Here is a 27,633-nt window from a genome sequence, read left to right as displayed (position 1 = left end):
CAGTAGTGTGGAGGTCAAGAACTGCATGTATTTTGTATTTCCACGTGTCATCTTCATATGATTACGAACGGGTTGATCGTTTTTATTCGCTTTTGTTTACAGTTATAGTGAATGCAAAAAGTTTTTATGATAGCACTGTAGTTATTTTTGGCCACTCTTTTCCTCAAAGCAATTTTGGCTTTCCTTCATTGATTTTATGCGCATGAATGGTTTTTCCTTCAGATTATGAATCAATATCACCCTTGGCTGTAACATCATAAATCTTCCATTGTTAGACTTTACATCAAGTAGGGTCAGTGTAAATAGTGCATTTTGGGCTCGCTGTTCTTGCCGATTGGATACGACACTAGTTTCAATATATTTGCCTTCTCCAATTCTTTACATTATCTGCTTCGAGGGAAAAAGAAAGATAGATTCCTGTTTACGTATTAGAGAGAAGGGACTCGTCTGCGGAGCCAAAGTATCATCATTCATGCTCAACAGTCTTTAGATATGTGAATTGACGTAGAATTTGAAATATCATAATTTAAGTACTGAAAGCAGTAAGGGAACGGTCGCTGGTAGTCGGCTTACTGCATGCCGATCAAAAGTTTGATTTTGAAGAGGAGTGTATATTTTTCAGTCGCTGATGGGGGATGAATAAAACTTACAGACCTAGAATCTGTATCTTCCAATGTTAACTGCATATAGTTATCGTTGCAAAATGGGTTTAGAGGATTTCCAACTACAACGTGCGAAATGCTATTAAATACACTGCCATGCATGCACAAGCATCTTTCGTGATGGCATTTTTCGTTTCGTTTCTTTTCCTCCCGCTACAGTATTAACGTATTGAAGACGCCACGAAACAGGGCATTTTGGATAGTTGTTTTTATTATATGCACCTGTATTACGATTTTGGTTGTTGACAGGTATCGCTGCGTCATAGGTATAAAAACCACATCAGCACACCGCGTGGGAAAAGCCACGAATTTGCATTCTAGCGAACGTCATTGCCCAAAGAATGATTACTTAATGAATGTATAAATATAAATCAAAAAATCACGGCAAACCATACACTACGATATAAAGGGGCTTTTCGTAATCTTTACATAATGAAAAAGACGCCTGTGTAGGAATTGAAATAGAGATCTTGAAGATATTTTTATATGCGGTGCAATTCGTCAATGAAAAAGTAAATCCTTGGTTCGCAGCATCACCCATCGAATGATGATACAATATTTACTCGTGTCTGTTTGAAAAATACCTTCAACATAACCCTTGTGAAATGCTTATGCCACAATTCATCTGGAGTCATACTGCGCCACATTCACCACAAAATCAGTGATCGCAAAACTGTGACAAAGCCAAAATCTTGATTTGTTAGCCAGATGAGCCGCACAGCGCTTTTTGCACGAACAAGCATACAATAATACGAAATGCCCTTATCCATAATAGGCGCATAAACCGTGAGCACAATGTGAATACTCAATTATGTCCATATTCGATTAAAAACTGAGTCCAGTCAATTGGTGTAATGTTTTATTCTCTCACCGAATGAAGAGTGTGGGTATCCGGCATCAATAACACAAGGTTGAGTTGGTGAATTGAGGATTGGTTGAAAAAGAGCGTGAGATACATTTGGGCAGAGGATAAGATGACGACGATAATCTTTCTGTTATTCTTGGGTCCCTAAACCGAGTCATGCTACTTTGTGGATCTCTCCTTTTTTTTTCCTTGTTACCTGTTTGTGTATGTGTGTGTGAGGGTGGATGGGTGGTTTTTTTATTTACTATTTGGGGGAAACAGCGTGTTTGTGGCACGCAATGTTTTCATCATGGTAAAAATCGTGTCATTGGACTGATGGACGGTATTGGCTGAAAATGGATGCCGGCATTGCGTGATCCGGTTTAATCAATCCCATTTGCATTGACCGAGGAAGCACAGGCTTATTTAGGCAGGTCATTCTGATTTTGACATTTTTCCTTTTGTCACGGGAAATAAATTATTCCTTTTTATGATGGATTGGGAGGTCCACAGTCAGTGACTGATCACATCATGTTGGCCATCCTAGCCAGCGGACCTGGGGTACTAACCCAAATAAGCGTTTGGAATATATTGATGTTGACAGAGAGACAGAAAAAGTCATCCAACCAAACCAACGAGGGAGCCAGGGAAAAAAAAAAAAAAAAAAAAAAGAGGAGCTCATCACGAGATCCATTATTGAGTCTATCCAATGATAACCATTGGAAATGGCGCCAGCACGATGGTCGTTTTGGGAGAAACAGACGCTTCTGGTTTCAATGCAAATACGATAAGGACAACAAAATGCACATACTTTATGCGTTCGATATCGCCATCGATGGCCTCAAAGCACCCATAGAGCATATTTGAATCATCGGGTCGTATCTTGAAGCACCCTACTCACAGATTCACTTTTATTGTGCCTGTTGTATTGGGCCTCATCATGAGCCATCATTACACATTCTGATACAAATCACGGAGTGGCGTCCAGGGGACCGCGCGGAGACAGATCATTCGGTGGTCGAAAGTGCCAGTCATGCAACCATCCTTCCCCTTCCCTTCCCTATCTTTGTTCCAATGGTGTTCTCTTGTCCTCTTTTCATTTTCCTATTTCTATCTCTGCGGTTTTTTTTTCTCCTTTCTCTTTTTTTTTCCTTTTTTTTGTGATAACGTTTTGCTTTGAGCATCATCGTATCCTAGGCGATGACGGTTTCTTTGCTGCATGGTTATCACTGAGTATTCCATTATGCAAGACAGTCATAGTTTAACGGTGTTTTATCAACAGCATGACTATATTACTCAATTGTCTTTTTATAAATTATGCCATCCTGGCAAACCTCGTACGGAACCCACACTTCGACGCCAAGTGTTGATTCGCAATATTCTATTGAGTTCCATGTTCTCACCTCTGCTGCATTCCACGTTTGATCAGCAACGATCGCAGGAAGAGATTTGGTTGGATGCTTGTTTTGACCAATTGCATGACGACGATGAACCCATGGAGGAAGACGACCACTCATTCCATGATAATGGCACGGACCGAGGAATAACTCACCAAGAAGAAGCACCGAATACAACTACTCTTGTACTCGCGGTGCCTTTCGACTACCTTGTTTCCACCGTCCCATCCAAACTCCACCACCGCTTATCTGAGGGAATGATCCCATCTTCTTCTACTTCTTCTTCTTCTGCTCCTACCAGCACGGACGATTTGCCTTTATTTGCACCCGTTCAATGGCCATAGCAACAAGCAAACCGGATCCGTCACCACATACCATTCCATAAACATCCGCCATCGTCCTCATCCTCTGTTAAATTTGCACTTATGACATTTTTTTATATCTATGTTTTATCCTTTTTTTTTATCTAGGTTCTTCTTTGTCTCCACTTTGTTTATCCCCTACTTCTTTGTATATTCATGTATATGCATATATAGTGATCTTGTTCTCATTCTGTGGGCATCGGTTACAACCCGCCATCCCACTTCATTATTATATTTCCCACCTTGACCCTTTTTCATCTATCGGATGGATTTGTTCTTCTTTTTTTTCTTTATTGTAACGATTGCATATTCTTCCAAAGACCAAATCGCCAAAAAAAAAAAGGAAAAAAGAAATTGTATCTGATAAGAAACGCCATGTTTGGGAATGATAGGATAGCTTGGGAATGCTTATCATTGATAAGCTCGTTAATGAATATGCTCCTACAATTATGCATATAAGACACATGTTTAACTTTTTTTCAATATCTTTTACAAAAAAAAAGGCTTACTTGTTCCACGAAACTGAAAGCGGTTTCTTTGGGAATGCCGTGTATACGCGATACTTTGCCCTGGAAAGTGACGCCGTAAAACTTATCGGCATTGGCTAGTAATTCAGGACGGAAAGTGGTGGTGATAAATTGGGCCGATTGCGACATTTCATGAATCATATCTAAAATCACAAACCCCACCATGGTTATTCATCAAATCCCAAAGAAAAACAAGATGACGGCGAGCCACCCTTACCGGCAACAGCACTACGATATTGAGCATCCAGATTGGCGTCGATTTCATCAAACAGATAAAATGGTGCAGGATCACATTTTTGGATAGAGAAAATTAATGCTAACGCCACGAGTGACTTTTGTCCACCCGACAACTGTTGCATGATCATTCCTTCATCTGATTTGCTGTTGAATGATACCTAGTTGCAGCCAGTTATGATATCATCCTTCATTTCATTTCATTTTCTCCCATTCATCTTGTTCTTTTTCGTGTCCTTACCCTAATTGATACGCCACTGTATCGTTCAAAAATGCCATGCTGATTGGTACTTGCGTCGTCCACATCCATACCATCATTTGGCTGCCAAAAAGTTGAAGTATAGGTGACATCAGGGTTCATTCATCGATAAAACGTCGTTTATCACTTACCTGTTCATCTGTCCGGTGTTTCATCACCAGTTCGCCTCGACCAGCTGGTACAAGTGTACCAAAGATCTCGGAAAAGTTGTTGCTGACATCCTGGAACGTGCGTTCGATAGCTTCGTCTTTTCTACGATCCAAAGAGTCGATCAAGTTGCTGATTGCCTATTAACCGAAGCGTTAGAAAAGAAGGGGACGGATTTAATAAGAAAAAAAGTATGGAGGCTTCTTACATCGGCCGATTTATCCAGCTCCGCTTTACGTGCGGTGAGCTGATCACGCTGTTTTGTAAATCGTCCGTATTGTTCAAACGCCTTCTTATTGACATGGTTGTATTTTTGCAGTGACTCATTGGTACGATGGAGTCGTCGCAATAACTGGTAAAAAAGAGTTAACGGAATCAACGTAGGGGATGAACGTTTGATTTTTGTCCTCTACCTTTTCGACACTGAGATTCGCGTATTTCTCAAAAGCGTCCTCGGGAAGCACGCCAAGATCACGGATATTGGCATTGCACTCTTCCTTCTTTTGTAACAGCAAGGTTTTACGGAGCAGAAGACGTTCCAGACTTTTCTCATACATTCGGATCGTCTGTCCAACTTCGACTTGCACGCTCTATTCAGGCAACATCTTTTGTAAGTGGCACGGTTGTATCCATCGAAAATTACAATACATACCGTCAAATTTTGTAGTGCTTTATCGGATTCGACGAGACTCTGTTGTTTTTTCGCAATGTCGTTGTCCAGTTCTGGTATGGTTCAGACACGTACGTTAGGGTGGGAACTCTTCGCCACGTTCCGCCATCCCATTTCATTTACCTTCGATTTTCTTGGTCATTCTTCCCAATTTTCGTTCAAGCGAGCGGTAATCTTTGCGTTTGCGTGCCAATTCATCAGTGTTGCTCGTTACAAGCACACGATCCTGTTTGGTCACTAATTCTTCTTTTCGTCGTAGCAGATCGTTTTCCAAAGCATTCCTTAAGCGGTTAATCTCGCTTTCAGCCTGGTCAACAAAAAAAAAAAAAGATCCAAGGTATCAGTTTCGGCGGACGGGGGGCACAAGCCTTTTTTAATGGTTTGACTTACGGCCGATTTTGCTTTGGATACCTCCAGCATGTCACGCTTGACTTGCTCGATGGTATTACTGTGCTGAAGAATAAGCCCTTGTTCCTCGGCAGATAGTGTCTGGGAAAGAGCCGACGATAACTCGACTTGATAGGACTGCATTTGTTGTTCCAGTGTGATCACATTGCCACGAATACTATCCAGTGCTTTTTTCTGTGCAAGAAAACACGATGAGTGCCACCATTAGTTTTCAATGTTCACTGAAAATCATCATTCTCTTTACTTGCCTTGGTTTCGAGCAGTTCGCGGAGATGTGTTTCGTCTCTCTTTAATTTCGACTCATCTTGCAGTGCGTCTTCTCGAACTTGCAATTTCTTCTTGTTGGTTTCCACCACTTGTAATTCGCCCAATACCTGAGTCACTTGTTGATCCAACCGACTGATATCCGCTTTCACTTGCACTAAGCGCGCTTGCTCTTGATGCAATTTATCTTGATTTAGTTTCAACTGTCGCGCTGCTGTCAGTCGCGAATGACGATGATCACTGTAACCACCCGACAGCGCACCACGTCCATCCACACGATCCCCTGTGGCAACCGATCGTTAGTTATTATTCTTGACAATTTTTCCAATGCGTCAGCATCCGTGTATCCCACCTTCCAAAGTCACCGCCGTCAAACCGTGAGATTTGGCGTAACTCGCCGCAATTTCCAGGTTTCGACAAAGAATTACTCGAGAAAAGATCTGGACCAGAAACCCAGTTCAGTAAAAAGGAAAAGCTTACGCTTCCATTCTCTTGTTTACCTGTTCAAACGCCTTTTGGAATTGGGAGTCGAATTGTAACTTTCGAATGAGAGGGATGATGTCGGTCGTTTGAGGATAATCGACTGTTTGATGGTTGATACGATTCAGAGGAATAAATGTGACTCGACCCGAACGTTCTTGATTCAAGGCTTCCAACAATTGCGTTGCTGTAGCATCCGTATCCACAACCACATGAAACAAGCTAGCAGCTTGAGGTTAGTATACTAGATCAAGTGGAGGAACATGACTGCTCTCAAAAGCCAAGCTAATGTACCTGGATCCTGCGGCTGCCTCCACAGCAGTGTTAAATCGTTCGTCTACATTGAAAAGCTCAAACAGAGGCCCGTATACACCGCCAAGATTACGCTCTTTTGTAATTCTAGCAACAGCGGCGAGGCCACTGCTAGTTTTCTAATCAATGCTGTCAGTTCCTGAAGAACGAGCTATCCACACATGCCTATGCCTCAAAGAGTACCTTGTCCATGGATCCGGCCAACATGCGCTCCGCCTTTCGAATTTCATCGTTGCAATTATGGATCACCGAATCCAATTTGGCTTCTTCACGCCATAATTTTCTAAGGCGAGCCATTAAAAACCGACCTTAGCATCCAGCAAAGCATCAGTGAGTTTGCTTACTTTCTTTCTTCGGTAGCATCGTCTCGTGCCGTTTTTAAGCGACTTTCCTCTTCTGCCAATTGCTGATGGGCGGCATGCTGTTCAGCTGCCTTTTGACGGATGGATTGGATCGCTTGCTGCTTGCTCTCAAGCTGCTTCTCAAGGACGAGCTTTTCTTGTTCCAGAATCTGAATCTAAATGCACGTTTTTTTTTTTCCCGTTCATCAGGTCCCGTCTTCCATTACCGACATGATGTAAGTATGTACCTGATTCTGACGAGTCTGGACATTGGTCATAATATCTTGAATCTGAGCTTGCAACCATGCATCACGCTCGGCTTTGCTTGCAAATCGGGTCAAGCGCGCTTGTTTCGCATGTAAACTAGCTTGTTGCGATTTCAAGCTTTCCAGCCTAAGCAGCAAACCGGTAGTTAGCAAACCGGTAGTGGAGAATCGGGGCGAGAAGACAGCCAGAATTATTCATTTCTTACTGTTGTCGATATTCTTGATCCTTTTGTTCCAAACTTTGATATTCAGGTGACAACCGATCCAACGTTTCTTTGGTTGTGCTGATTTCCTGCTCAATGGTTTCCAGCTGTTGCGCTACTTTAGCCTATTGATTTTTAGACGGTAAATATATACAACTCTTTGTCTTCTGTGTCTGCGTAATATTTTTTGTGTATGATCCGCGAACCTTGTAAGCTTCTTCCGACATTTGTCCATCTTCGAGATCTTTCAGCAATAATTCCAATTGGGCACGTCGTTTCATCAAGTCGGCCCGATCGTCGTTCAATTCAATCTTTTCGTCTTCCGCCAGTTCAATGGACTGATGCATATCGCGAATACTGGTTTCCAGTGTCTGCAAAACCATTCAGTCAATGACAAGGTCCATTGATGGACATGACCGCAGTACTTACCGAAATGGCCGCTTCATTATCGGCATATTCTTCACGCTTCGTTTCACTGTTTTTCAGCAATTCCTTTCTCTTCTCGTCCATCTCCTCAAGCTTATCGTTCGCGTCCGACTGTTCACGTGCGTAAATGGTGTATTCGAGCGAACGACGTTCACGATCCAAGGTCTGAAACTGGGATAACTCTTCCTTTTCCTCTTCCAATTCCGCCAAACGGTCCTGGATGTAGGCAAGCACTTCGGTAATCTTCATGCGTTTGGCATCTGTACCGAAAAAGTAGGTGAGACGACGCCCATTGGTTTTCAGGAATTCCATTTCGTCCAATGGTTTTGTATCATTGTGCCTATTTTACCTGTTTCTTCCATAATCTTAGTACTCTCGCCACGTTTCTGTTCGTAGACGCGAGTACCCGCGATATCCTTAAGCAATTGCAAGCGATCTTCGTCTTTGGCTGTAGTCAACGACGTAATCTATTCAAGCGTAACCGGTGAGTTATTTTTGTCGTTAGCTGTCAGATGTCCAAGTTTTGTTCCTTACTCTTCCTTGCGGTACAATGTAATAAGGGTTGGCGCGCGAAAATCCGGCACTTTCCAACAAGTTCATAACGTCGGATTTTCTAATGTAGAAGGCTTAGTATTCGCCCCCAGTACACCAAGATCGCACCTCGTTGCCCTACTCACGTTACACTTTTGCCATCCAACGAATATTCGTCCAAAGTCAATCCGATACTTCTGCGAAGAACCACTTCTTCTTTTCCGGTCTGAAAATCAATTGCTCCAGTGTGAGATATGCGATACTAGTTGCAAACAGCTTGTATTGGTTGTCAAAGTATTCTTACAGGGAATCGATTGTCGGCATTGTCAAAGACGATCTCGACGTAAGCGGAAATAGTCGCGGCTCCAACTCCTTCCTGCAGATGCCAAAGAAAAAAAATCAAAAGATGAGAGGAGAATTCAGACCCACACTACCAATAAGAGAACATTACATGGAGCAATGACTGTCGTTCTTCCTTGCTCAAACTCTGGTAGGCGTCGCTCAAGACGAATCGAATAGCTGCAACAAAAGGAGACGTAAGCAGGGACAAGGGATAAATGCACCATCTCGTTGCCACACTCACCTGCAAAGAAATTACTTTTGCCCGAGCCATTGCGACCCACTGTACAGAGGAGAATTGACCGATTAGAAATATGGCATGCTTTGGCCCGTGGAATGTTGAATTTTTGCTACTCACCAATGACATTATGTTTAGGACTGAAAGGGTCAAATGTGGTCTGGTCCTTGTAGGACTTGAAGCCTTGGATGGTAATCTATTCAAACGACTGAGTAACTGATAAAAAGATGCAGACGCTAACAATTCTTTTGACATGTTTACCTGCTTAATGTGCATTGAACCTGTCGCAAGAAAACGCGCGATCAACGCGAAGCGCGTCAATCCCATTTTCAATTTTTAACGCGCCCTCCGTCTCCAACAATCAAGTCACACCATCAACTCCGATTCGAAAATGCTACGGTTCTCCCGGTTCCTGGTTCAAAAGGTCCCCCCGCCTTTAACACAATTCTAGTTATAAACTTAATGGCCAAGTTGCGTCTTTTATAATTTTTAAGCCGGGTGATTATTGTTACCCTTCGAATATAGAGGATACACGCATCATCTACTCCTGCAAACATAAAAAAGAGAAACAGCGTGCCCAGCATTTTATTCCAACCACAACAGTGAGAGAGGGCAGTTTCACAAAAACAAAAATGATGATAGGATATCCAACCAATATTAACGGATCTCGTAAAGCTTTTTTATTTGACATAGTGTAAATTTTTTTCAACACAAATGACATGCGATTGATACAAATGACTTAATTCTTCTGTTTTTATTGGGAAGACAAACGGGACATGTGTTATGCACAGACTACGGAGGGTCAGTGCAACTAGACAAGAGGGTGGCGTTAAATGCTTTCACAAAGCAAGAACAGAACCAGCTAAGACAGCGATGAGAGAGATAAATAAGGACAGGTATAGGGGTAAGCGCATGGACCATCATGGCAACAGTGAGGAGCGCGCTTGAGCCAATAACGCACATGGTCGTACCTTATGGCCAAGGCAACGTGCGCGGGGGAATGGCCATTTGGTGGACGTGGCGAACCGTGGACTACTTTATTCGTGTAAGATAGTGTGTCGTTGAATTGGGACAAAGGCGGGCTTCACTCCTCCCTTGACCAAAGAGTTGAAGGCTTTGGTCGGCTTCATATGCCGGCGATAGTCGGCAGATACCACGGGTAAGGCGTCAATATGGCTGACGCACATGAGGTGGGGATGACGGAGTTCCTTTCCAGCGGGTGGAAAGTAGCATCCACGAATCCAGTTTGCGTTAATCGTGATGGATGAATTCTGCTTGTCCGTCTTTCGATTGAATTGCACCCCAAAAGATGATCGACGATATTTCACAAAGTCTTTCGATATCTCTTGAAGGTTTTTGCATTGATGCTATTGTGATAAATTGCGTAAAACCAAAAGTTCGACAAATTCGTTGGTACAAGGCACCGATGTACAGAAAACATACTTTGAAATTCAACAGAGCATCAAACCAATCGATCGGTCGATGCACGAATTCCAAGGATGACTTCGAAATAGATAATCTAGTTAAGGGGGTTGCCACCTATAACCCATTATCTACTAGGTTCAGCGGTCCTGTCTCGGCCTTGTTTCCTGGTTAATGAAAGCAAGCAGTTAGTAACACGCAAATGACATTATAGATTATTTGCGTTGTTAAGACTGTTGAAAAACAGTCAACCCTCGACTCATGGATCGCCTGTTATACGCAACATTATTGAAGGCTAGAGTCAGCTGAAATTTTGTTTATGCAGTGAAGAAGAACATCAGTGTACGTATATGTGATTGATCTGAATAAAATATGCTTCCGAAGTGGAAAGTGCGAAAGATTGTACTCTGAATTCACAAAGCGAACAAACTATGCGACAAAAAAATAAATATGTGAGAAGAGAAAAAAGAGGAAGCAAAAATCGAGCAAAGCGAAAATCCAGAAACAGCGAAGCAGGAACTTTTATAACAACAGATTCATTGTCGGAAATAATCGGTGACATCAGCAGTAGGTGGGCGCGAATAAATAGAGGCAGTAGCTCACAACCATGACAAGAAACCAAGATATCGTTATCTTCAGAGCCGATTGGATAGCCGTTGCAATCGTACTTGGGGTGATGAGTAACAGCAATTTAACCACATCAGAGAATAAGATCAGATGATAAGCAAAGAATTGTGCGTGGTTGAATATTGCTCTTGCAAGCGCGACGGACTGGTGTATAGTGATGACATAATGGACATAAATCGATGTAGATGCAATAGAAGCAAGAAAATCTTCGATAGGCAGATCACCGGGACCGCGGCGGTGCAATGAGGGAACGCGTAGCTGAACAAACCAGGAGCGGGAAGCCAAGCTGCGCGGACAACCATAGCGGTGTCAAGTGATGGTGCATTTAGTTCCAGCGCTTCTTCCTACCGTGCTGAACTAGCAATCTGCTAGTGAAGTAGGTGCCTTGGACGAGACTAGGGACATCGAGGACAAAGGAACTCTTCCGAGTCGGCATGACCGGTGATCGAAAGACCCACAGACATTGCAAGAGGAGGCATGGTAACACAGAGAAACGCGGTCTGAAAAGTTAGTGGCCCTAGAAAATGTTTCCTTTTTCGGTGAACAATGGCCGAAGTGGTGCCCGAAGGTGAAAAATGTCGAAAAGTGAATGCGCGGAAGTGGTCGAAACGACAAGTCATTCGAGAATTCGATAGAGTTCAAGATGAGCTTTGAGATCTAATCAAGGCGTGCTGTGGGTTCATTAATAGATCGACGAGTTGGAGCGCATAAAAGATGGCTTTTTCGTCGGTGATTTCAGAGATGGCAGAAGGAATCGCAAATATGTTAGGGTTGTTGTAAAGATATCGAGTTGCAAGTGGCATAAAAAAGGTTCATAAAGAAAGTATACTTTTAAAGTACTGTAGCTGCAAAAGAATAACGCGTATATGCTAGAAATCGCAAAAGAAAAGGAATCTCCCCAGCGGGAGATTGAATCTTGATGATGATATTCGTTGGTAAAATGTTTGTCGATCCACGGCATAAACGTGATAAAGAACCTATAAAAAGAGACTATAGTAGCGAAGCAAAGGGCACAAATTATCCTGACGGAAGCGGGCCTATCCACACTTGGTCTAACACCGGGAGTGGGAATGGCTTAGAGGTGTAATTAAAGATGGGATACTGAGAGAGGGACCACCGTTGATGCGCAAAAGCATCGCGTCCAACACCCAAACAGAACCCGAGATCAGAGCAACCAAAGTAGCAGTACCAAGGGCATTTGGTAGGCGGATCCATGCACGTTTCCACAGACCAGGAAAACATGGGACCACAATTTTAGGCGCACGGAATTAGAATCGGATATCGACGAATGGATCGGGATCCCTTTAACCGTCACAAGGCTCCGTTTAAAAAATTGATATAAAAGGACGCCATTCGAAGATGGATCCCCCATCGATACGAAAAAAAAGTGTCAAAAGATATTCCCCAACGGGGAATTGAACCCCGGCCACGACGGTGAGAGCGTCGGATCCTAGCCACTAGACCATTGAGGATTTAATATTTTCAAAACGCTTTGTTTTTTACGAGCAACACGATCACGTGATTAAGTAATCGCTTCTGATTGGCTGGGCGGTAGACGAAAAGTGCTTCGATTGCCATATTTAGTAATTTCCCGAGTTTCCACTGCTGATGGGGGCTGAAGAGGATATCTTCGAAAATGGTTTTGGAATCGATTTATGCAAGGATTTGAATGATCAATTGCATGTCTAAAACTGATAAAACTGAATCTCTACTATATTGTGATACTGATGCCAGATAAATAAATAAAAAAGAAGCGAAGGAATCGATATTGGTGGAATGCTCAATAACCTTCATTTCGATCCAGCACGCCGCCGTCTGCCGTACTTTGCCCGGTTATTATCTTTCCACCTGTGCTTGTTTTGCTACGATTTGTATTAATAATTATCGATGTTCGCATTATGCAGCTCTTCGACTACCCATCTCACACGTAGTGTTAATCGCCCATACCGAGATTAAATATCTTTTGTGTGTGTGAAGTGCCCTAAATTAACATTAGAAGGCTCTATGTCGCCAATTGCTCACTCACTTGATCCTACAGTAAGAATTATCACATTAGCTGCACTGTAACGACGTATTTGTTATAATATTTACTCTTAATGCTTCCACTTCCTGCTCGTGCTTTGGGTGCTAACCATAGCTGTAATTTTCAATTTGATTGACAATTATGACCCGAAGTTTCCGCCTTTTCAACAAGCTGGTGATCAGCAACCTAAGGGTCGAAAATTAACAGGCGCTCATCGAGATGTGAGTAATGGTGCCATAAGCATACAATTAGGGTTGATTTCATGTCAAAACATACTTGCATTTATGCGCTGTATGCACAAGTTTAGATAAAAATGTATAAGTTAGCGTCCTAAATTTGAGTGCTTTTCCATCTTTGATTTCCCTTTCAAATACTGCAATAGGACAGCTCCAATTAGTATTGGAACAATTTCAGGAGATTTCAAGTCAATCTAGGAATCGCTGGAAATGATTTTATATTTATGATTTTGTTTGCAAGATTGGCGGTCACTATGATGGTGACATATTGGCCCCAATTACAGATGATGGTTCTTATACAGGTACTGTAAAAATTGTACGTTGAAGAATGATAAAGTATGCTACAAGAATAAACTGTACATGAGCCGCGATCCAACCCTATGAAGCAGCCTTTCGTTGGAAGAGTTCCCCAATTTTGGTATCATAAGCGCTGCAAATGCTGATCAATAACGGAATGTCGTTGGCGTGAACCCTGTAAAGGTGCAAAATGAATAACTGACGATGACTGGCTCTGTTCAATAGTACATTACCCAATATTGGAAGCCATAAACTCAAAGTTCTCAATGGCCGCGGTATCAAGACCGTTCCAATGTTCGTGAATACAATCTTGCAAGAGGATACTACGTAAATAAACCAGCTGAAGTCCATCTTCCAGTAACTCGATCAACTAACGATCGTACCAATAGAACAAAATTTACACGTCAGACCTTACAGAATAATAAAATAGCCATTGTCCATCTACCTCGTCAGAAGACGATCCTGAACTTGCTTTTCTTTTGATATCCGTCAACATATCATGTACCAAAGACGACAGCTGGGCTGTTTCCCACTTCCTCTGCTTGTTATTCGATTTTTCCCTGTAGAGTCTGCGGGTTAAAAAACAAGTATAAAAGATGGTATGACATCCTTTCAAAAATACGTACTGGGGATGTTCTTCTTCTTGTAAGAGTTGTTGGTGCAAGATTTGGCACTGACTATAGATTTTTCAAACGTCAATTAGCATATCACGGGATTCATAAAAAAAAGGATACTTGCAATGTGTCAGTATTGATCAAGATACAGGTCGCTTTGGTAATGGCGTCGGTCAAGGCAAATTGCCTTAACGTGTTCTTGGTGTCAGTTTCCAGAGCCTCTGTTGACAGCCGATTGCGCACACCCATGAGGACAAAGTCGGATTTATAATTCTCACAATAGCTTGCCATCAGCGATCTTCCGTACGATTTCGCATACAAACGGTCGGCCGCTCCCGTTGGTACTCCAGTTTCCTTCATCGCAGTAATGTCTGGTTCCATGTGGAAAATAGACGATCTAAATGTCACAAAAGTTTTTCGTGAGTCAATTGATCCGCATCCTCTTTCGGAGAGTGTCCATTTTCTGCCTTACCTTGGCAATCCAATCTGAAAGGTGGTGCCAGTAGATGAGCTTGCCGTACGCTCTGTACGTGAGAGTGATTCCTGTCCATGCAGTGATATCGAATCTGCTTTATCGCTGTGACCACAGTCTCCCGTTTTGTCTCTGGTTTTGCTTAACCACAGTTTTTCTTGTGCCACGGACGCCATATCAGTGGATGAACGACGACTTGACATGAAAGCATGATTATTGACGGGAGTGCTGCTGAAAGAGGTTGCATTGGAATGATCGGTTAAGGACTCGGGAGATTCGGTGGGATTATACAGCTGGGGATCCACGTCGCGCTGGGTATTGGGTATCGCAATGGATTCGACGTCCGTGGTCGATCCAATAAGTTGACGCACAATCTTATCCTCCAATTTTGAAGCGAGTGTATCATCGAGACCTTGTTCACGACCAAAGATGTATTCCGACTCTGCATCTGATAATGTTTCTAAGCTTTCATAGACTTCGTTGCAGCGAATGAGGTAACTTAGGATGTACAAGACACGCCGTACAAGGCTCGCTTTTCGACCAACCACAATCGTTCTCGCTATGGTCGACGGCGTGCTGACATAACCGTAAAGATCGCTAGGAACTTTATTAGAATTCGATAGACCAATGGATTAGAGCAGTATAGCATGGCATAGCCTGCCCTACCTTAGTTGAGCCCATAACGGATCATAATTTCCATAGTGACATCCGATATTCTAGTTGTTATCCACTGTTGAGATGCCGATTTTTTAACATAGAAGAATGGACAAATTATACTTACTCGCTCGTCTTCCGGCGGTGCGACCGTTTGCACCCATGACAAATGATGGGATAAGACCGCCGTGAACATGGTGGAGATGAAAAAATGATGTTGTTTGTTATTCAGTTCGTCTATCAGATACAGGAGCTCTTTCATCAGCTTCTTGCTGTAATCACTTTTACGATGAGGAAACGTCGCCATATTGAGCCATAGCGGTTCCTGTGCAGTATTCGAACTCATAAGTAAGGGATATTGTTCACCTTAAAAACTTGTGTGTACATTTTCGTTTTACCTGAATACGCGGTGTTGCATACAGGTCGTGGAATGCTTTCTTGAAATGATTGACGGCTTGTATTAGCGTTGCATCTTGTTGAAAAGCATTGGAATGTAAGTAGGACGAGTGGCGTGATTTATGCATCTAGAAGAGTCGGTTATGGATGCCGTTTTTCTGGTTGACACTTGTCGTTTTATTTACCTGCATTTGTGATGGACCGTTCAATTGACGTTGAAAATAGTTGCATAGTTGTTGAAATGCAACGGCTTGTAGTTGATGGAGGTGGTTTTCGATGAGCGCAAAATGAGAGAAAATAAAATCGTACAAAGTCTTGTTTTTATCTTCCAGTGTGATAATGACAGCCACTGCATATTTAATCGAACGTGAAGAGGATCGCACTGGCTGAGGATGATGGCCATGCCGCCTCGTAAGTAACGACATGCAAGATTTTCCCGTGAAAGAGACGCTACAAAAGTACTTACAGCACCATCGACGGCCTCTGGAATACGCGTTTTCGGTAAAGGCATGGGTCGAAAAGTTCCGTTTTCCATATTGGTGACATTGAAACGATGGGATCGTTTCGAGTAGGAACGAGCATGTAAACCGAGGATAGGTGGATAAATCGATGGTGTATATCGTCCTTGATCATCGTCACTGGACTGAATGCAAGATGTCAATAGATCGATATGGAGGGTGGTAGAAGAAAAGCTATTAGACTCACATCGTCCATGATTCCTGACGAAGCGTTGGAACGATCGCTATTCACGGATGAAAACGAGGGTCGTCGACCGATATTGGAGTTCTTTGAATTGAGTGTGAAAAGTTTGGACAAGACGACTTGCGGATCTTTGCCGCGTTTGTAATGAACTTTGGTATTCATGCCTTTGTATGCGAGAGGCGCGGTGCCGAAAATCATATCACCGATCAAATCCAGTCGACGACTTGTCTGAAAATGTTGCAATATGTAGCGTCAACGCAGGAGAAAAAAAAAGGAATCATCCAAGCACCAGAATCATTGAAGGCACATCAGTCAACGAAGAATAGATTTTCGCAATATAATTGATACTCTACCGTGCGATGAGGCTGTTTTGGGTGAGAGTCCGGCATGCCCATGGACGGTACTGCCCGCATACTGGAAGGCCCAAATTCCTGTTTTCTGTCCACCAAGGAGCCTCCTTCGAGATTCGCACGATTGGTCAAAGTGTGATGAAGGGATGTGCCGTTCCAAGAACGAGCGAGCTCCGAGTTTAAAGGATTCTTGGAAGATGCAGTGGACGTCGCATAATCGGAATCATATAATATCACTTTATTGCATTCGCCAGCGTCTTGGCAGAAAAGAACACGGACATGGTTCTCCTTGATAGGAGTGGGACACCATCTAAAGTTTAAACAATGTCAACTCTTGCATGTTCCTCAATTCACCAGTAAAAAAGAAACACAAGAGGGATGAACAAAAGCACATTACGGTTCGGGCTCCAATAACTCAAAGGTGTACTGATCATCATTATCCCTCGATATCGACTTGCCAAAGAACTTTTGTAGCATGCTTTCTCGTCGTTTTATCTTCTCCGCCAACTCACAAGATTAAGTAAAAAGAAATATATATATACACAAATGAACTTGAATGGTAACAAAGAAAGAGAGAAAAAATAACCCGAAAAAAGGCAAGTTGGCGTGACCTGCCCGAGGAAATCAATCCATCCTCAAACCAATGATAAGCGCTGGGCTTCAAATAAAATCACGGATGCCCATCATCTGCATTACATCTGTTTCCATGCAACATCATCCTTTGCCACCTTTTTTACATTTTGTCTACTATTCATTTAATATCGACATTGATTATTATGGGGGGAGATGGATTTTAGTACACGTTGTTCAAAATCACATCCGCAGCTTTTTCAGCGCAGGCAATGACGGGGAAGCAGATCTGTCCTGCCGGCACTTGCGGAAATATGGAAGCATCGACTACTCGCAACGCTTCAATACCAATCACCTTGAGCTGGGCATCAACTACCGCCATTGGATCATCAGAGTGTCCCATCTATAATATCATTTATTATTTTTAGTAAGAGAGGTAAAAAAGTATTAGCTTTTGTAGGGTCTTACCTTGCACGTGCCTGCATAATGATGGATACTGTCGATATGCTGCCGAATGTATTCATGAGGACTTTGATCATCTGTAGGAGCTAAAATCCATCGCTTGATATTTGGCTTATACGCGTCGTCATTCGCGATTTGCAGTACATATTGCAATCCTTTATGGAAACATTCCACGTCACGCTCATCTTGCAATAATCCCGGATCCACGATAGGTCCCAGTTTCACGCTGCCACGAGAAAATGGAGCGAGTAAGACAAGTAGTAGCGTAGCGCAATCCACATCATGCAGTTGAGGCAATAAATCACAAAGCGCGATACCTCCCGTGAATAATTCAAACTGGGGAGCATCCGCTGCATGGCTACTATTACTGGGACAATCCTGATGGAGCCAGTGGATTATTCCATGTGTTGTTGATCAGATACACTCTTCACGATGAACTTACCGGTATATTGAAATAAGCGACGGCATCAGGCCATGCCCTCGTTAAAGCGCCTTTGCCGTTCTGGGCATCAACAAGACTGTGGGGATCTCGAAATAGGCCGCCGTGAAGCGACTGTTTAGGATTTGTCGTTTCGTGGACAAAAGGTACTCGCCAATGGTTCTGAAGATTGGCCCCAACGCCAGGAAGGTCCCTGATAGCCTCGATTCCGTGATCCGCCAGTTGTCGAGCACAACCAAGGCCGCTCAGCATCAATAGATGAGGAGAGTGAATAGCTCCTCCACACACAATAATCTCACGTCGAGCGGACACCAGTAAGTTTTCCTGAGAACCTTTCAGAGTAAATCGCACATGGGTTGCACGCTGTTTCTCAATAACGATCTTTTGGACCTGACACCCAAGTGCCACCGTAAGATTCAGTCGTTCTAAAACTTCAGCCGTCATATAAGAAGCGCTCGTGGAAGACCGTTGGCCACGATGGATCATGGCGTGGACATTGGTCACGCCAATCTGCGTTCGCATCAAGGTCATATCTTCGTAAAAGTTCAATCCTAGAGAAGCGCAAGCATTTCTGAACGGAACACCGAGAGGTCCCACCTCCACATCCGACGTATGCATAGGGCCATTGGTACCGTGACCATTGACTTTTGATGCAGAACTGGCGTGATACTTTTCGGCCTTCTCAAAGTACGGCTGCAAATCATCGTAGGTCCAGCCTTTGATTTGCCATGCGTCATAATCACTGGGACTGCATCGATGGAGCTATCCGCATTGAGCGTGAGATCATCATGCGTTTTACCGTGTTATTCCAGGGTAACCTCCTACCACGGTAGCATTCATGGCACTGGAACCGCCCAGCATTTTCCCCAGGGGAACATCCAAACTTCGATCGTTGATCTTGTCCTGAGTGGTGGTTCGTAGGCACCACTCATTTTCCGACTTTCTCAAACGACCGGACAAGCCAGGGATTCTACTCGCTTCCAGCTCTTGGGCAACCTCAGTGCCTGCTTCTAAAAGCAGCACTTCAATATGCTTTTGCGCGGATAACCGATTCGCCAGAACGCAGCCCGCCGTTCCGCCTACGGAGGTCTTTATTGAGCATGACCGACCAACATGTTTTCATTTCCTGCATTGTGTGATTCGAATGGCGTACCTCCGACGATAATATAGTCAAAAGACTTATTTCGAATATCGTCAATATTCTTGATTAAAACCATGTCATTCAGGTGAAAAGAAGTCAAGAGTTGGAAAAAACGAGGCCACAAAACCAGATAAGAATTTGTGTCACCAGATTCGACTGTTCCTTGTTGATCTGTAGCCCATCGCGGTAAAAAATATACGGCAACGAAAGATTGGACTGGTATTCTTGAAGTATCTTCAGTGTGGTTGCTGAGATAACCTGCTGTGACTCACAGTGATACAGCCAATTTCGAAGCGCATATGTATCGCTACAAGGCAATATCATGTTTCAAAACGTTGATATTTGCCAGGGAAACCTCGCTTGAGATCGCATAGACTGAAACAGATATAACCAAGACCGAACGAAACTCTCAGAAACAAATATTTGAACCCTAACTCTGAGAATAGGTCATCTTGTTATAAGTACATTCTCTCGATCATGACCCATTTCTTCCTCTAAACCTCAATCGAACTTTTTTTTCCCAAATTAAAACCAAACCAAACCAAACCGAAACGCCATTTCCTTTCTTAACAGCTAGGGGCAGCCGTCCTTTTTACTTCCTAGGAATTCAATAGGCAACGTCATTGACAATGTTAGCCATGATATTTTGAAGAAATGTAGGCATTGAACGAACTCATTGCAAAATATACTCCTTGCAACAGTCAGAGAATAGCCCAAGTTTTGATATTCGTGTTGTCTTTGGAGCATAACAAGTGCCACATGCGGATCGTTCAAAAAGAATGACACGGCAGATTCATGCATATGTGGTATAACCCTATTGCGTTTGTTATATAGCTGTTATCAATACTCCTGCTCCATATGTGAATACGAAACGCTTTCTTGGCACAGCCAACTCCCGCGTACGTAGTTATACCCAACAACACGTTCAAAGAAGAGGACAAAAAAAATTCTCATGCGAATTTAAATACAGAGTTTCTCCGCCAATAAAAAACCAAGCTCACAAGAGAGCGTTGTTGCATGGCTCGCTTTTCGAAGCTTACGCACCATTTCTCTTTGTTACTTGCTGTCTATGAACTAACCATGTAAGTTTTCAACACAATATAAGGTACATCCGAACTGTAATTCATTTCATAAGCGCTGTCTACATTTTACTTCAACCTGCTCTTTGTCAGACTTATTATACAATTTTATTGACCTGAATCAGGGCCGACATATTTCCTCATAGGTATGCTTCATGTTCGTATCGACCGAAACGAACCTAAAGACCTTTTACCAGTAATGGTTGCTTAATATTGTTTGAGAGGATTGAGAGTGAAAGATCGTTTAGGACCATTAAAGGCTGTACGCTGTGAAAGTCTTGATGTTAGAAGGTGCAATTTTTAACTGCAGCCCAGCAATTCCACCCTACTTTGCGGTGGCTGTGTAATTGATTCTTTAAATGAAAATTTCGCATCAAAAAAGGATAATCAATGCCAATTCTCAGATGCTTAGTAATCTTTTGCGTATGCGGGCTCGGACCACCGTGTTGCTTATGTGTGCACTGGTAATAACGGCATGCATGATAAGCATCCACGCCACCTTTCGAGCTTCTTTTAAGAAGCAAGCTAAAAAGCTTATCGGTTAGAAAGAGTAGCCGACGCATATACCATTTCAACAACACGTCCAATTGATGGTACTTCTTACAAGACAGCAAGTTGTTGGATCAGGGATGCTGTCAGTATTCTTGGAAAACGATATAGCGGATGGCTCGGTTAAATTTAAAACCGAATCGAAAACTGCAGGCCTTGAGGCGCGTTTTCCCCAATTTAGTAGGTGCTGGTGCTGACCCATCACCGTGTGCATAAAAAGTTAAAACTATTGTATAGCGAGCTGGCTAGCATATAATATTCTTCATTTTTTATGAACAATCCATGAAGAGTACGATATTGTAAGCTGCAGTTGTGAAACAGCATATGCGAGAAAAAGGATGGATTATTCAGCGAACCCGATTGGGTCTCCGAACTTGAATATTTTAAGGAATGACAGCGTGAGAGAAAGAGTTGACCATATGCTTCAAAGCGCTCTTCGTCACTCTATTCATCGTCCTATTTTTCAGTTTCGAGTCATGTCGACTATGAAGGCTTTTATTGTGGAGACCCCCGGTGGTGTCGAAAACATGATCTACAAGGACATTCCCAAACCTAAAGCTGGAAAAGACTCCGTCCTCATAAAGAATCATTACGTCGGTAAGTGGTGGTCATGTCGCCCTGTCCATTGCTTGGAACATTTGGTCTAAAACAGCGTTAGGTGTCAATTATATTGATACTTACCATCGCCGCGGTATCTATCCTCTGCCAACACCGTTCACTCTGGGCCGCGAAAGGTACGCAACGAATACGAGCATACAAGAGAGGAGACGAAAGACTAACTGGTTTCTAACAGTGCTGGCGAGGTGACGGAAGTCGGTGAAGATGTGACGGATTTCAAAGTGGGCGATAAAGTTATTTGCTTGGGCGCCGAAGCGTATGCAGAATACAGCGTTGCCAAGGCTTCGATGGTGGAGAAGATCAAAAATGACGTGTCCTACGAAAAAGCGGCCACTTTGGGCGTTCAAGGACTCACTGCATGGACCATTGTAAGAGACGCTTATCCTGTAAAGAAGGGTGGTAAGTAAAACAGCATGATGGGAAATAAAATGGTTCAAGCTCGATGACGGTGGTGATCTCATGAAATGTTTTCTGTTTAGACTTCATTTTGGTTCATGCTGCCGCTGGCGGAGTTGGATTGCTTTTGTGTCAAATGTGCAAGTATCTTGGTGCCACGGTCATTGGTACCGTAAGCTCCGAAGAGAAAGCGGCCATCGCACGTCAGCACGGTGCTTCGTATGTGATCAACTATTCCCATGAAGATGTGGTGGAAAAAGTGAAGGAAATTACTGGAGGACTTGGCTGTCACGGTGTGTTGGATGGCGTTGGAAAAGAAACGTTTGACACCTCCATTGCTTGTGCACGTCGTCTGGGCTCGGTTATTTCTTTTGGCAACGCATCTGGTGTGGTACCTCCCGTAAGTGTTGTATTAGTAATCCTGCTGTGGCATTCATTCCACTCACAGAGAACAATTGTAGATTTCCATCACTGAAAAGCTGGCTCCTAAAAATCTGAAACTGATGCGACCGGTATTATTCAATTATCTGACCACGCGCGAGGAATCCAAGAAGTGGTGGGGAGAGCTGTTTGATCTTATCGATAAAGATGTGCTCAAATTCAATATCCACAAAGTCTACTCGTTGGAAGATGCCAAGCAGGCCCATATTGATATTGAAAGCCGAAAAACGTCTGGCAAACTTTTGATCAAGGTGTCCGAATAAATAAATTGGCCTTCTTTTTTTTATTGCTTTCTGCTCGTGCCCCGTTTTTTCTGTTGTCTCACCTAAACTTGGAGGGTGAATTTGTTATTGATTACTGCATAATGGTAGAGATATGGTAAAAAAAAAAAAAAGCAGGGTGATACATGGAAAAATCTGTTTTTATTTCTAGACACCTTATTCTGTAACAGTCGGGTTTTGGCGGTGGGCAAAGCCTGGTCCCTGTGCACAAAGTAACATCACAGCAAATGGTAAAACGATGGATGCGGATGCAAAGCACGCTTCAATTTTCGGGCTTTGAGGCTTGTGTGACCAATTTAATCAATCAAAAAGAAGCAAAGGAAATGAATGGGTGCAAAGACTTTTGACCCGCTATTTTTGGCATAATATGACTTGTACGCCCATCATTATTTATTTCTGTAAAGTAAGAAAGAAAAAAAAAAAGAGTAATTGCACTTCTTTTTCTCTTGCCTCTTTCCTTTCCTTTATCCTCTTTTTTTCCTTCCCCTTTATCTTTTCTTCCAGGTCATGGTTGCGTCGTCAAAGAGTTTCTTGTTGGTGGCTGTCCTATTGGTGGCCTTGTTCCAAACTGCTTATGCAAGCATTTATTCCCAGCTTCAGTTCATCAAGATCCAAGAACCCAAGAACGGTCAGGATTTCCGCGCCGGTGAAAAGCTTGTTGTGAAATATGTGATGCAACCCCTTGTTTACGGTAAATAAGACTTTAACACCAAACATTGAAGAATTGTTCTTCTAATCCTAAAAGACCAATGACTTGCAGAACACACTTCCATGGGCCGAGCTCTCAGCTTAGATATTAATTTCCACCGTCGCACCGGCAACCAGAAGCAACAACAAATTGCTATCATTCACAAGTCCTGGTAACCAATCAACCTTGCCAAAAAAAAAAGAAAGTTAAATGTTAGAAGAAACGGCACTAACCGTGTTTGTTGGTAGCCCGGTTACTGCTAAGCAAGACAAGTTCGTGACCTACAAGAAGCAATGGACTATTCCCAAGAACACCAAGCCTGGATCCTACGCCGTTGACTTTATCGAACTTGTCCAGTTGCGCCGTGGAAGAATCACCGCCACCGAAACCGTCAAGGTCAACATTGTCGATTAGATGTAAAGAGGATCACAGTTGATCGCATACAACGACGTGCGTTTTTTACCTCCGCCTTTTTAAAATACCTTGCACGGAGAGCAAGTTCCTGCGTGTGATAAATAAATGATATACTTGGTTTTTTTTTTTATAGCTCACAGTAAAAAACAGCCTTGGCCTGTGGCTCGGCTGACTGTGGCATAACCTACTTCAATTTTTCGGTCTCTGAATTCCCAAAAAGGGATGGATGGATTACGCTGGCAAACCCCGCAGGGATATTGGTATCATGCAAGTTATCTGGATCGTTAGCATTGTTTATTTTTGAGAAAGGATAGGGGTACAGAGCCTCATACACTAATTGGAAGGAGTTTTTTGAAGAAAAAAAGGAAACTAGTCCAAGACAGTTTTAAACGGCATGAATCGCACAGACCAGATAGATGACAAAATCAAGTTGAGGAAAAAAGTGGGAACCGTAAGGATTCTGCTAACAGTTCCTTTTGGTTCAATAATAGAATGGCAGTTGGGGAGAGAGAGAGGGAGAGAGGCGTGCAGCTACTTATTGTTAGCTTCCAGCTTGGCGTAAAGTGCATCGCGACGTTTGATGTTGGGAATGTGGTAGAGATTCCACCAAGCGGCTCCTGCGGTTCCTCCCAGTGTCAAGGAAATAGCAATGTCTCTAATAATTTGTCGTCGGAACTTGCCAGTGATAGGCGCGATCATGATGAAAAGGGAGGAAAAAAAGTGCACGTTAAAAGAAGCTGCACTTTTCGATTCCCTGCTTAGAATTTTTTTTTTTTATTCACGGGAAATTTTTTCATGTTCTGCAAAGAAAAAAAAAACAAATATCCACGTTCCAATCACCAAAATTAAATCATGTGATCTTTTTTGGCTTGAAAATAGCCCATTTTTCATGAACAGATCTCATCAACAGACTTTCCCTGACTGGCTTTGGCCTGTCATCTGTTAAGCTTTTCTTTCCATTGACCGCTGTAGCCCCCAATGTCAGAAAACTCAGATTCTGGATTCAGTTTATTTAGCTTCAAGTCACACAAATTTAAAAAGTCAATGACAAAAAAAATGAATACGTAACAGACCAGATATGAAGGAAAATAAAAACAAGTCAAAACGGAAGAAAATGAAAAGATAGCAAGTCAGTATGGTATTATAAGAAGCTTCCTGTTGTGACGTGAGCCTCAACAGGGCTTAACAGGGCTTTGTTGCCCGGAGCGCCAATCAAGTCGGCAGGAGAGAACTACGCAGAGCCATGCAGCGTTGATCAACGTGCAAATCACGCCCCGGAATAGTTGATGGTCGGTAGCTAATAAACTCTATTTTTTAGCGTCAACGCCCTGGAGCTCATGATTGCCTCGTTTCCAAAAAAAAAGGCAGCCTCAGAAAAAAGATTTTGAAAGGTGTGGTACAGGTTTGGAAGAAAGGAAAGAACTTTGACAGACACAATCGGTGCACCTTTTACACTTTCGTGTTATTATACTGCCGTTGAACCGGTCACTGTTAGGGCTTCCGGTGAGAAACCTTGATACTTCAGCAATATGTATAAAAAAAGGGGCAGAAATCCAAGAAGCGAACAAAACAGCTTTGATGTCGCAACGGAAATGAGGAAGGGTTATAAATGTAGGATCGGTAATACGTAAACTTTGGGGGTTTTTGCGTACCGAATGAGGAAGCTTCAAAAGCATCTGTCCAAGGCATGTTAAAGAAAAGGGCATGACAATGCAAAAAAACCCAGCTGGAATATTTTATCTTCGAAATCCAACGACAGCCTAATCCCTACCTTGTTGATGATCTCTCTCTTTCTTTTTGTTACGGTTTACGCATACAGCAAGGTGTACAAACCTATGACGATTTAGGTTTCTTTATTTTTAACTGTGAACATCGAATACATCAATATCGCAACAGCAACCAATTATACGGAAAACGGCTTTTTTACACTTGGACATACGAGGGCGGCATTGACTGCCTGTCGTCACCAATGAAAATCTCATGTTAAAAGCTCTCAAGTACTTCACAATCATCACCTCAAAATCCCATTTGAATCTCATTTCGCGTCGTAACTGTAGCGAAACTATACCATCTATGCACTGGATAATTTTGATATACGTCATGTCCTGATTCCACAATTTTCCAGTTTGCCAAAGGTTCCGCGGTTTCGTTTTTATTCGGAGGCATTTCAAGTCCCGTCCTCCATTTGTATAAACTGTAATCGCATACAGAGATTTCCCATCCAATCAAAACCACTGCTGAATCCCGCCACTCTGACAGCCCTGCGAACTAAGTGCACTGCCATGAATGACCGACGATGGAAAATAACCCTCATTTACTGCTTTTTCTTTTTTCGTTTTCCCACTTGAAGCATCACTGCCATGGGTAAAATTCTGAACTACGGCTCTATCAACATTGACGAATTCTTCGCTGTCCCTCACATTTGCCGTTCCGGTGAGACCATGTCGTCTACCGATTACTTTGTCCGCGCCGGCGGTAAAGGTAATTGAGAAAGAGTCAGCCTCACTACCATACACGGTTTCTGACAAGTGATGAGATAGGTGCCAACCAGTCGGTAGCCCTAGCAAAGGTAACGATAACAACAAAATGGTGATATAAGTCTTTTGCCTTCTAAAACTTTGTTCAATAGGCTCACGGCAACGTGTATCATGCTGGCAAAGTCGGAAAAGATGCGGTTTGGGTAAGTTTTCTCTGAAGAAGCAAAAAAAAAAAAAAAAAAAAAAAAAAAAAAAAAAAACCGCATACCATCTAATATAAATCCATCTTGATCGGATAACAGATTCGTGATTACATGAGTGAGCATGGTGTGGATATGAGTTTTACTGAGATCGCCGATAACGAGGCAAGTGAAATTAAAAAAAGGTTTGTCAATGTTGGGGCCAAGGATTAACCTCGACTCGACAGAATAATGGCCGCGCGTTCATCCAGTTGAGCGCTGAGACCAATGACAACTGTATTGTGCTGTTCCCGGGTACCAATGGCACTTACACAGTGGAACAGGCGGCCAAGGTGCTCGAGTCGTTTGGCCCTGGCGATTGGATCGTTCAGCAAAATGAGATCAGCCACGGCGGTGAAATCATGCAGTTGGCCATCGAAAAAGGTAATCGTTCTCGAATGCAGTTGGAGATCAAACTATCATTTACGCTTTTGTTTTTCCTTTCTCTCAGGATTATCCGTCTTTTTCAACCCTGCTCCGCTCACCAAAGGCATTTTGAACCAGTTCCCGTTTGATAAAGTGGCGATATTGGTAGTGAACGAAACAGAAGGAGATGACCTCTATAATGAACTGGGCGGACAAAAGAAAGTAACCGGCTTGGACTTGGCCACTGAGCTCTTGAATCATTTTAGCGGAATGAAGGGAATCATTCTTACCTTGGGTGGCCAAGGCTTGGTTGCGAAATTCAGACATGATGGTGCAGAGCGCGATTTCCATGTACCCAGCCGAAAGGTGGCCGTCAAGGACACCACAGGTGCCGGTGACACGTTTGTGGTAAGTTGCCATGGCGGGATCAAAAAATATATAAGAAATCATGGCCTAGTTTGGAACCCAGACCTAACTAGGATTCGGTTTTTTAGGGTTATTTCTTATCATCTTTTGTGCGTGAAGAAAAGAACATGGATTATTTTGCACGCGTGCAGTATGCTTTGGAGGAAGCGACATTTGCTGCATCGATTGCGGTTTCACGACCAGGGGCCATGATTTCCGTACCTACATTAGAAGAAGTTCGCGAGCAACAAGCCAAAGATCATTAAACGTTTTTTTTGTCTATTTTTAACACGCCAATCAATCAAAGAGCTTGAATTCCGGTTTCCCGCTTCGCAAAACGGTCGTTTTTTTTCTTTCTCTCTTTC

At 42.9% G+C, this 27,633-nt stretch overlaps 9 protein-coding genes and 1 non-coding gene across 10 annotated transcripts; 4 read left to right on the top strand and 6 right to left on the bottom strand.

The window, feature by feature from the left end:
• Nucleotides 1-2,308: 2,308 nt before the first annotated feature.
• BYT42DRAFT_582842 (uncharacterized protein) lies at nt 2,309-3,620 on the top strand. The gene has a single exon (XM_051569729.1). The coding sequence runs from the start codon at nt 2,726-2,728 to the stop codon at nt 3,245-3,247; it is 522 nt and encodes a 173-aa protein (XP_051420138.1). The 5' UTR covers nt 2,309-2,725; the 3' UTR covers nt 3,248-3,620.
• Nucleotides 3,621-9,209, bottom strand: BYT42DRAFT_582839 (putative chromosome segregation protein SudA). Its single transcript, XM_051569728.1, has 28 exons — nt 9,172-9,209; nt 9,031-9,106; nt 8,917-8,955; nt 8,785-8,852; nt 8,638-8,709; nt 8,480-8,559; nt 8,337-8,415; nt 8,152-8,269; nt 7,806-8,062; nt 7,583-7,747; nt 7,380-7,501; nt 7,156-7,300; nt 6,911-7,083; nt 6,750-6,849; nt 6,549-6,685; nt 6,275-6,476; nt 6,127-6,214; nt 5,759-6,057; nt 5,493-5,684; nt 5,226-5,409; nt 5,085-5,155; nt 4,846-5,022; nt 4,641-4,784; nt 4,417-4,572; nt 4,268-4,348; nt 4,010-4,187; nt 3,775-3,935; nt 3,621-3,706 (listed from the first exon to the last, which is right to left on the bottom strand). The coding sequence occupies exons 1-28, from the start codon at nt 9,184-9,186 to the stop codon at nt 3,692-3,694; spliced, it is 3,594 nt and encodes a 1,197-aa protein (XP_051420137.1). The 5' UTR covers nt 9,187-9,209; the 3' UTR covers nt 3,621-3,691.
• Nucleotides 9,210-12,359: 3,150 nt separating this feature from the next.
• Nucleotides 12,360-12,431, bottom strand: BYT42DRAFT_t120. The gene has a single exon. It is a non-coding gene; the product is annotated as a tRNA-Glu (tRNA).
• A 1,131-nt stretch (nt 12,432-13,562) lies between these two features.
• On the bottom strand, nt 13,563-14,069 carry BYT42DRAFT_93061 (uncharacterized protein). Its single transcript, XM_051572901.1, has 3 exons — nt 13,926-14,069; nt 13,749-13,855; nt 13,563-13,690 (listed from the first exon to the last, which is right to left on the bottom strand). Exons 1-3 carry the CDS (start codon nt 13,947-13,949, stop codon nt 13,597-13,599), a joined length of 225 nt encoding a protein of 74 aa, XP_051420136.1. The 5' UTR covers nt 13,950-14,069; the 3' UTR covers nt 13,563-13,596.
• Nucleotides 13,961-17,299, bottom strand: BYT42DRAFT_582823 (folliculin-interacting protein middle domain-containing protein). Its single transcript, XM_051569727.1, has 11 exons — nt 17,101-17,299; nt 16,707-17,013; nt 16,357-16,581; nt 16,118-16,294; nt 15,837-16,037; nt 15,654-15,779; nt 15,383-15,580; nt 15,268-15,317; nt 14,602-15,198; nt 14,142-14,526; nt 13,961-14,075 (listed from the first exon to the last, which is right to left on the bottom strand). The coding sequence occupies exons 1-10, from the start codon at nt 17,178-17,180 to the stop codon at nt 14,232-14,234; spliced, it is 2,256 nt and encodes a 751-aa protein (XP_051420135.1). The 5' UTR covers nt 17,181-17,299; the 3' UTR covers nt 13,961-14,075; nt 14,142-14,231.
• A 197-nt stretch (nt 17,300-17,496) lies between these two features.
• BYT42DRAFT_595278 (uncharacterized protein) lies at nt 17,497-19,391 on the bottom strand (the record flags this gene model as incomplete). Its single annotated transcript, XM_051570834.1, has 5 exons — nt 17,497-17,676; nt 17,742-18,113; nt 18,178-18,936; nt 19,000-19,253; nt 19,328-19,391. 5 exons carry the CDS (start codon nt 19,389-19,391, stop codon nt 17,497-17,499), a joined length of 1,629 nt encoding a protein of 542 aa, XP_051420134.1.
• Nucleotides 19,392-21,364: 1,973 nt separating this feature from the next.
• On the top strand, nt 21,365-22,694 carry BYT42DRAFT_582815 (uncharacterized protein). The gene is made up of 5 exons (XM_051569726.1): nt 21,365-21,540; nt 21,602-21,677; nt 21,737-21,960; nt 22,041-22,357; nt 22,419-22,694. Exons 1-5 carry the CDS (start codon nt 21,420-21,422, stop codon nt 22,659-22,661), a joined length of 981 nt encoding a protein of 326 aa, XP_051420133.1. The 5' UTR covers nt 21,365-21,419; the 3' UTR covers nt 22,662-22,694.
• A 334-nt stretch (nt 22,695-23,028) lies between these two features.
• On the top strand, nt 23,029-23,974 carry BYT42DRAFT_582812 (uncharacterized protein). The gene is made up of 3 exons (XM_051569725.1): nt 23,029-23,370; nt 23,440-23,539; nt 23,616-23,974. Exons 1-3 carry the CDS (start codon nt 23,187-23,189, stop codon nt 23,779-23,781), a joined length of 450 nt encoding a protein of 149 aa, XP_051420132.1. The 5' UTR covers nt 23,029-23,186; the 3' UTR covers nt 23,782-23,974.
• A 338-nt stretch (nt 23,975-24,312) lies between these two features.
• On the bottom strand, nt 24,313-24,480 carry BYT42DRAFT_502676 (uncharacterized protein; the record flags this gene model as incomplete). Its single annotated transcript, XM_051564847.1, has 1 exon — nt 24,313-24,480. One exon carries the CDS (start codon nt 24,478-24,480, stop codon nt 24,313-24,315), a length of 168 nt encoding a protein of 55 aa, XP_051420131.1.
• Nucleotides 24,481-26,141: 1,661 nt separating this feature from the next.
• On the top strand, nt 26,142-27,534 carry BYT42DRAFT_617094 (Ribokinase-like protein; the record flags this gene model as incomplete). The annotated part of the gene is made up of 6 exons (XM_051572142.1): nt 26,142-26,262; nt 26,322-26,350; nt 26,411-26,461; nt 26,686-26,881; nt 26,949-27,271; nt 27,358-27,534. The coding sequence occupies 6 exons, from the start codon at nt 26,142-26,144 to the stop codon at nt 27,532-27,534; spliced, it is 897 nt and encodes a 298-aa protein (XP_051420130.1).
• Nucleotides 27,535-27,633: the final 99 nt, after the last annotated feature.

The sequence above is a fragment of the Radiomyces spectabilis genome (assembly GCF_025331425.1).
Source record: "Radiomyces spectabilis strain NRRL 2753 chromosome Unknown BYT42scaffold_12, whole genome shotgun sequence".
Lineage (NCBI taxonomy): Eukaryota > Fungi > Mucoromycota > Mucoromycetes > Mucorales > Radiomycetaceae > Radiomyces > Radiomyces spectabilis.
Note: the sequence above shows the minus strand (reverse complement) of the source record. Positions and strands in the feature narration are given on the sequence as shown.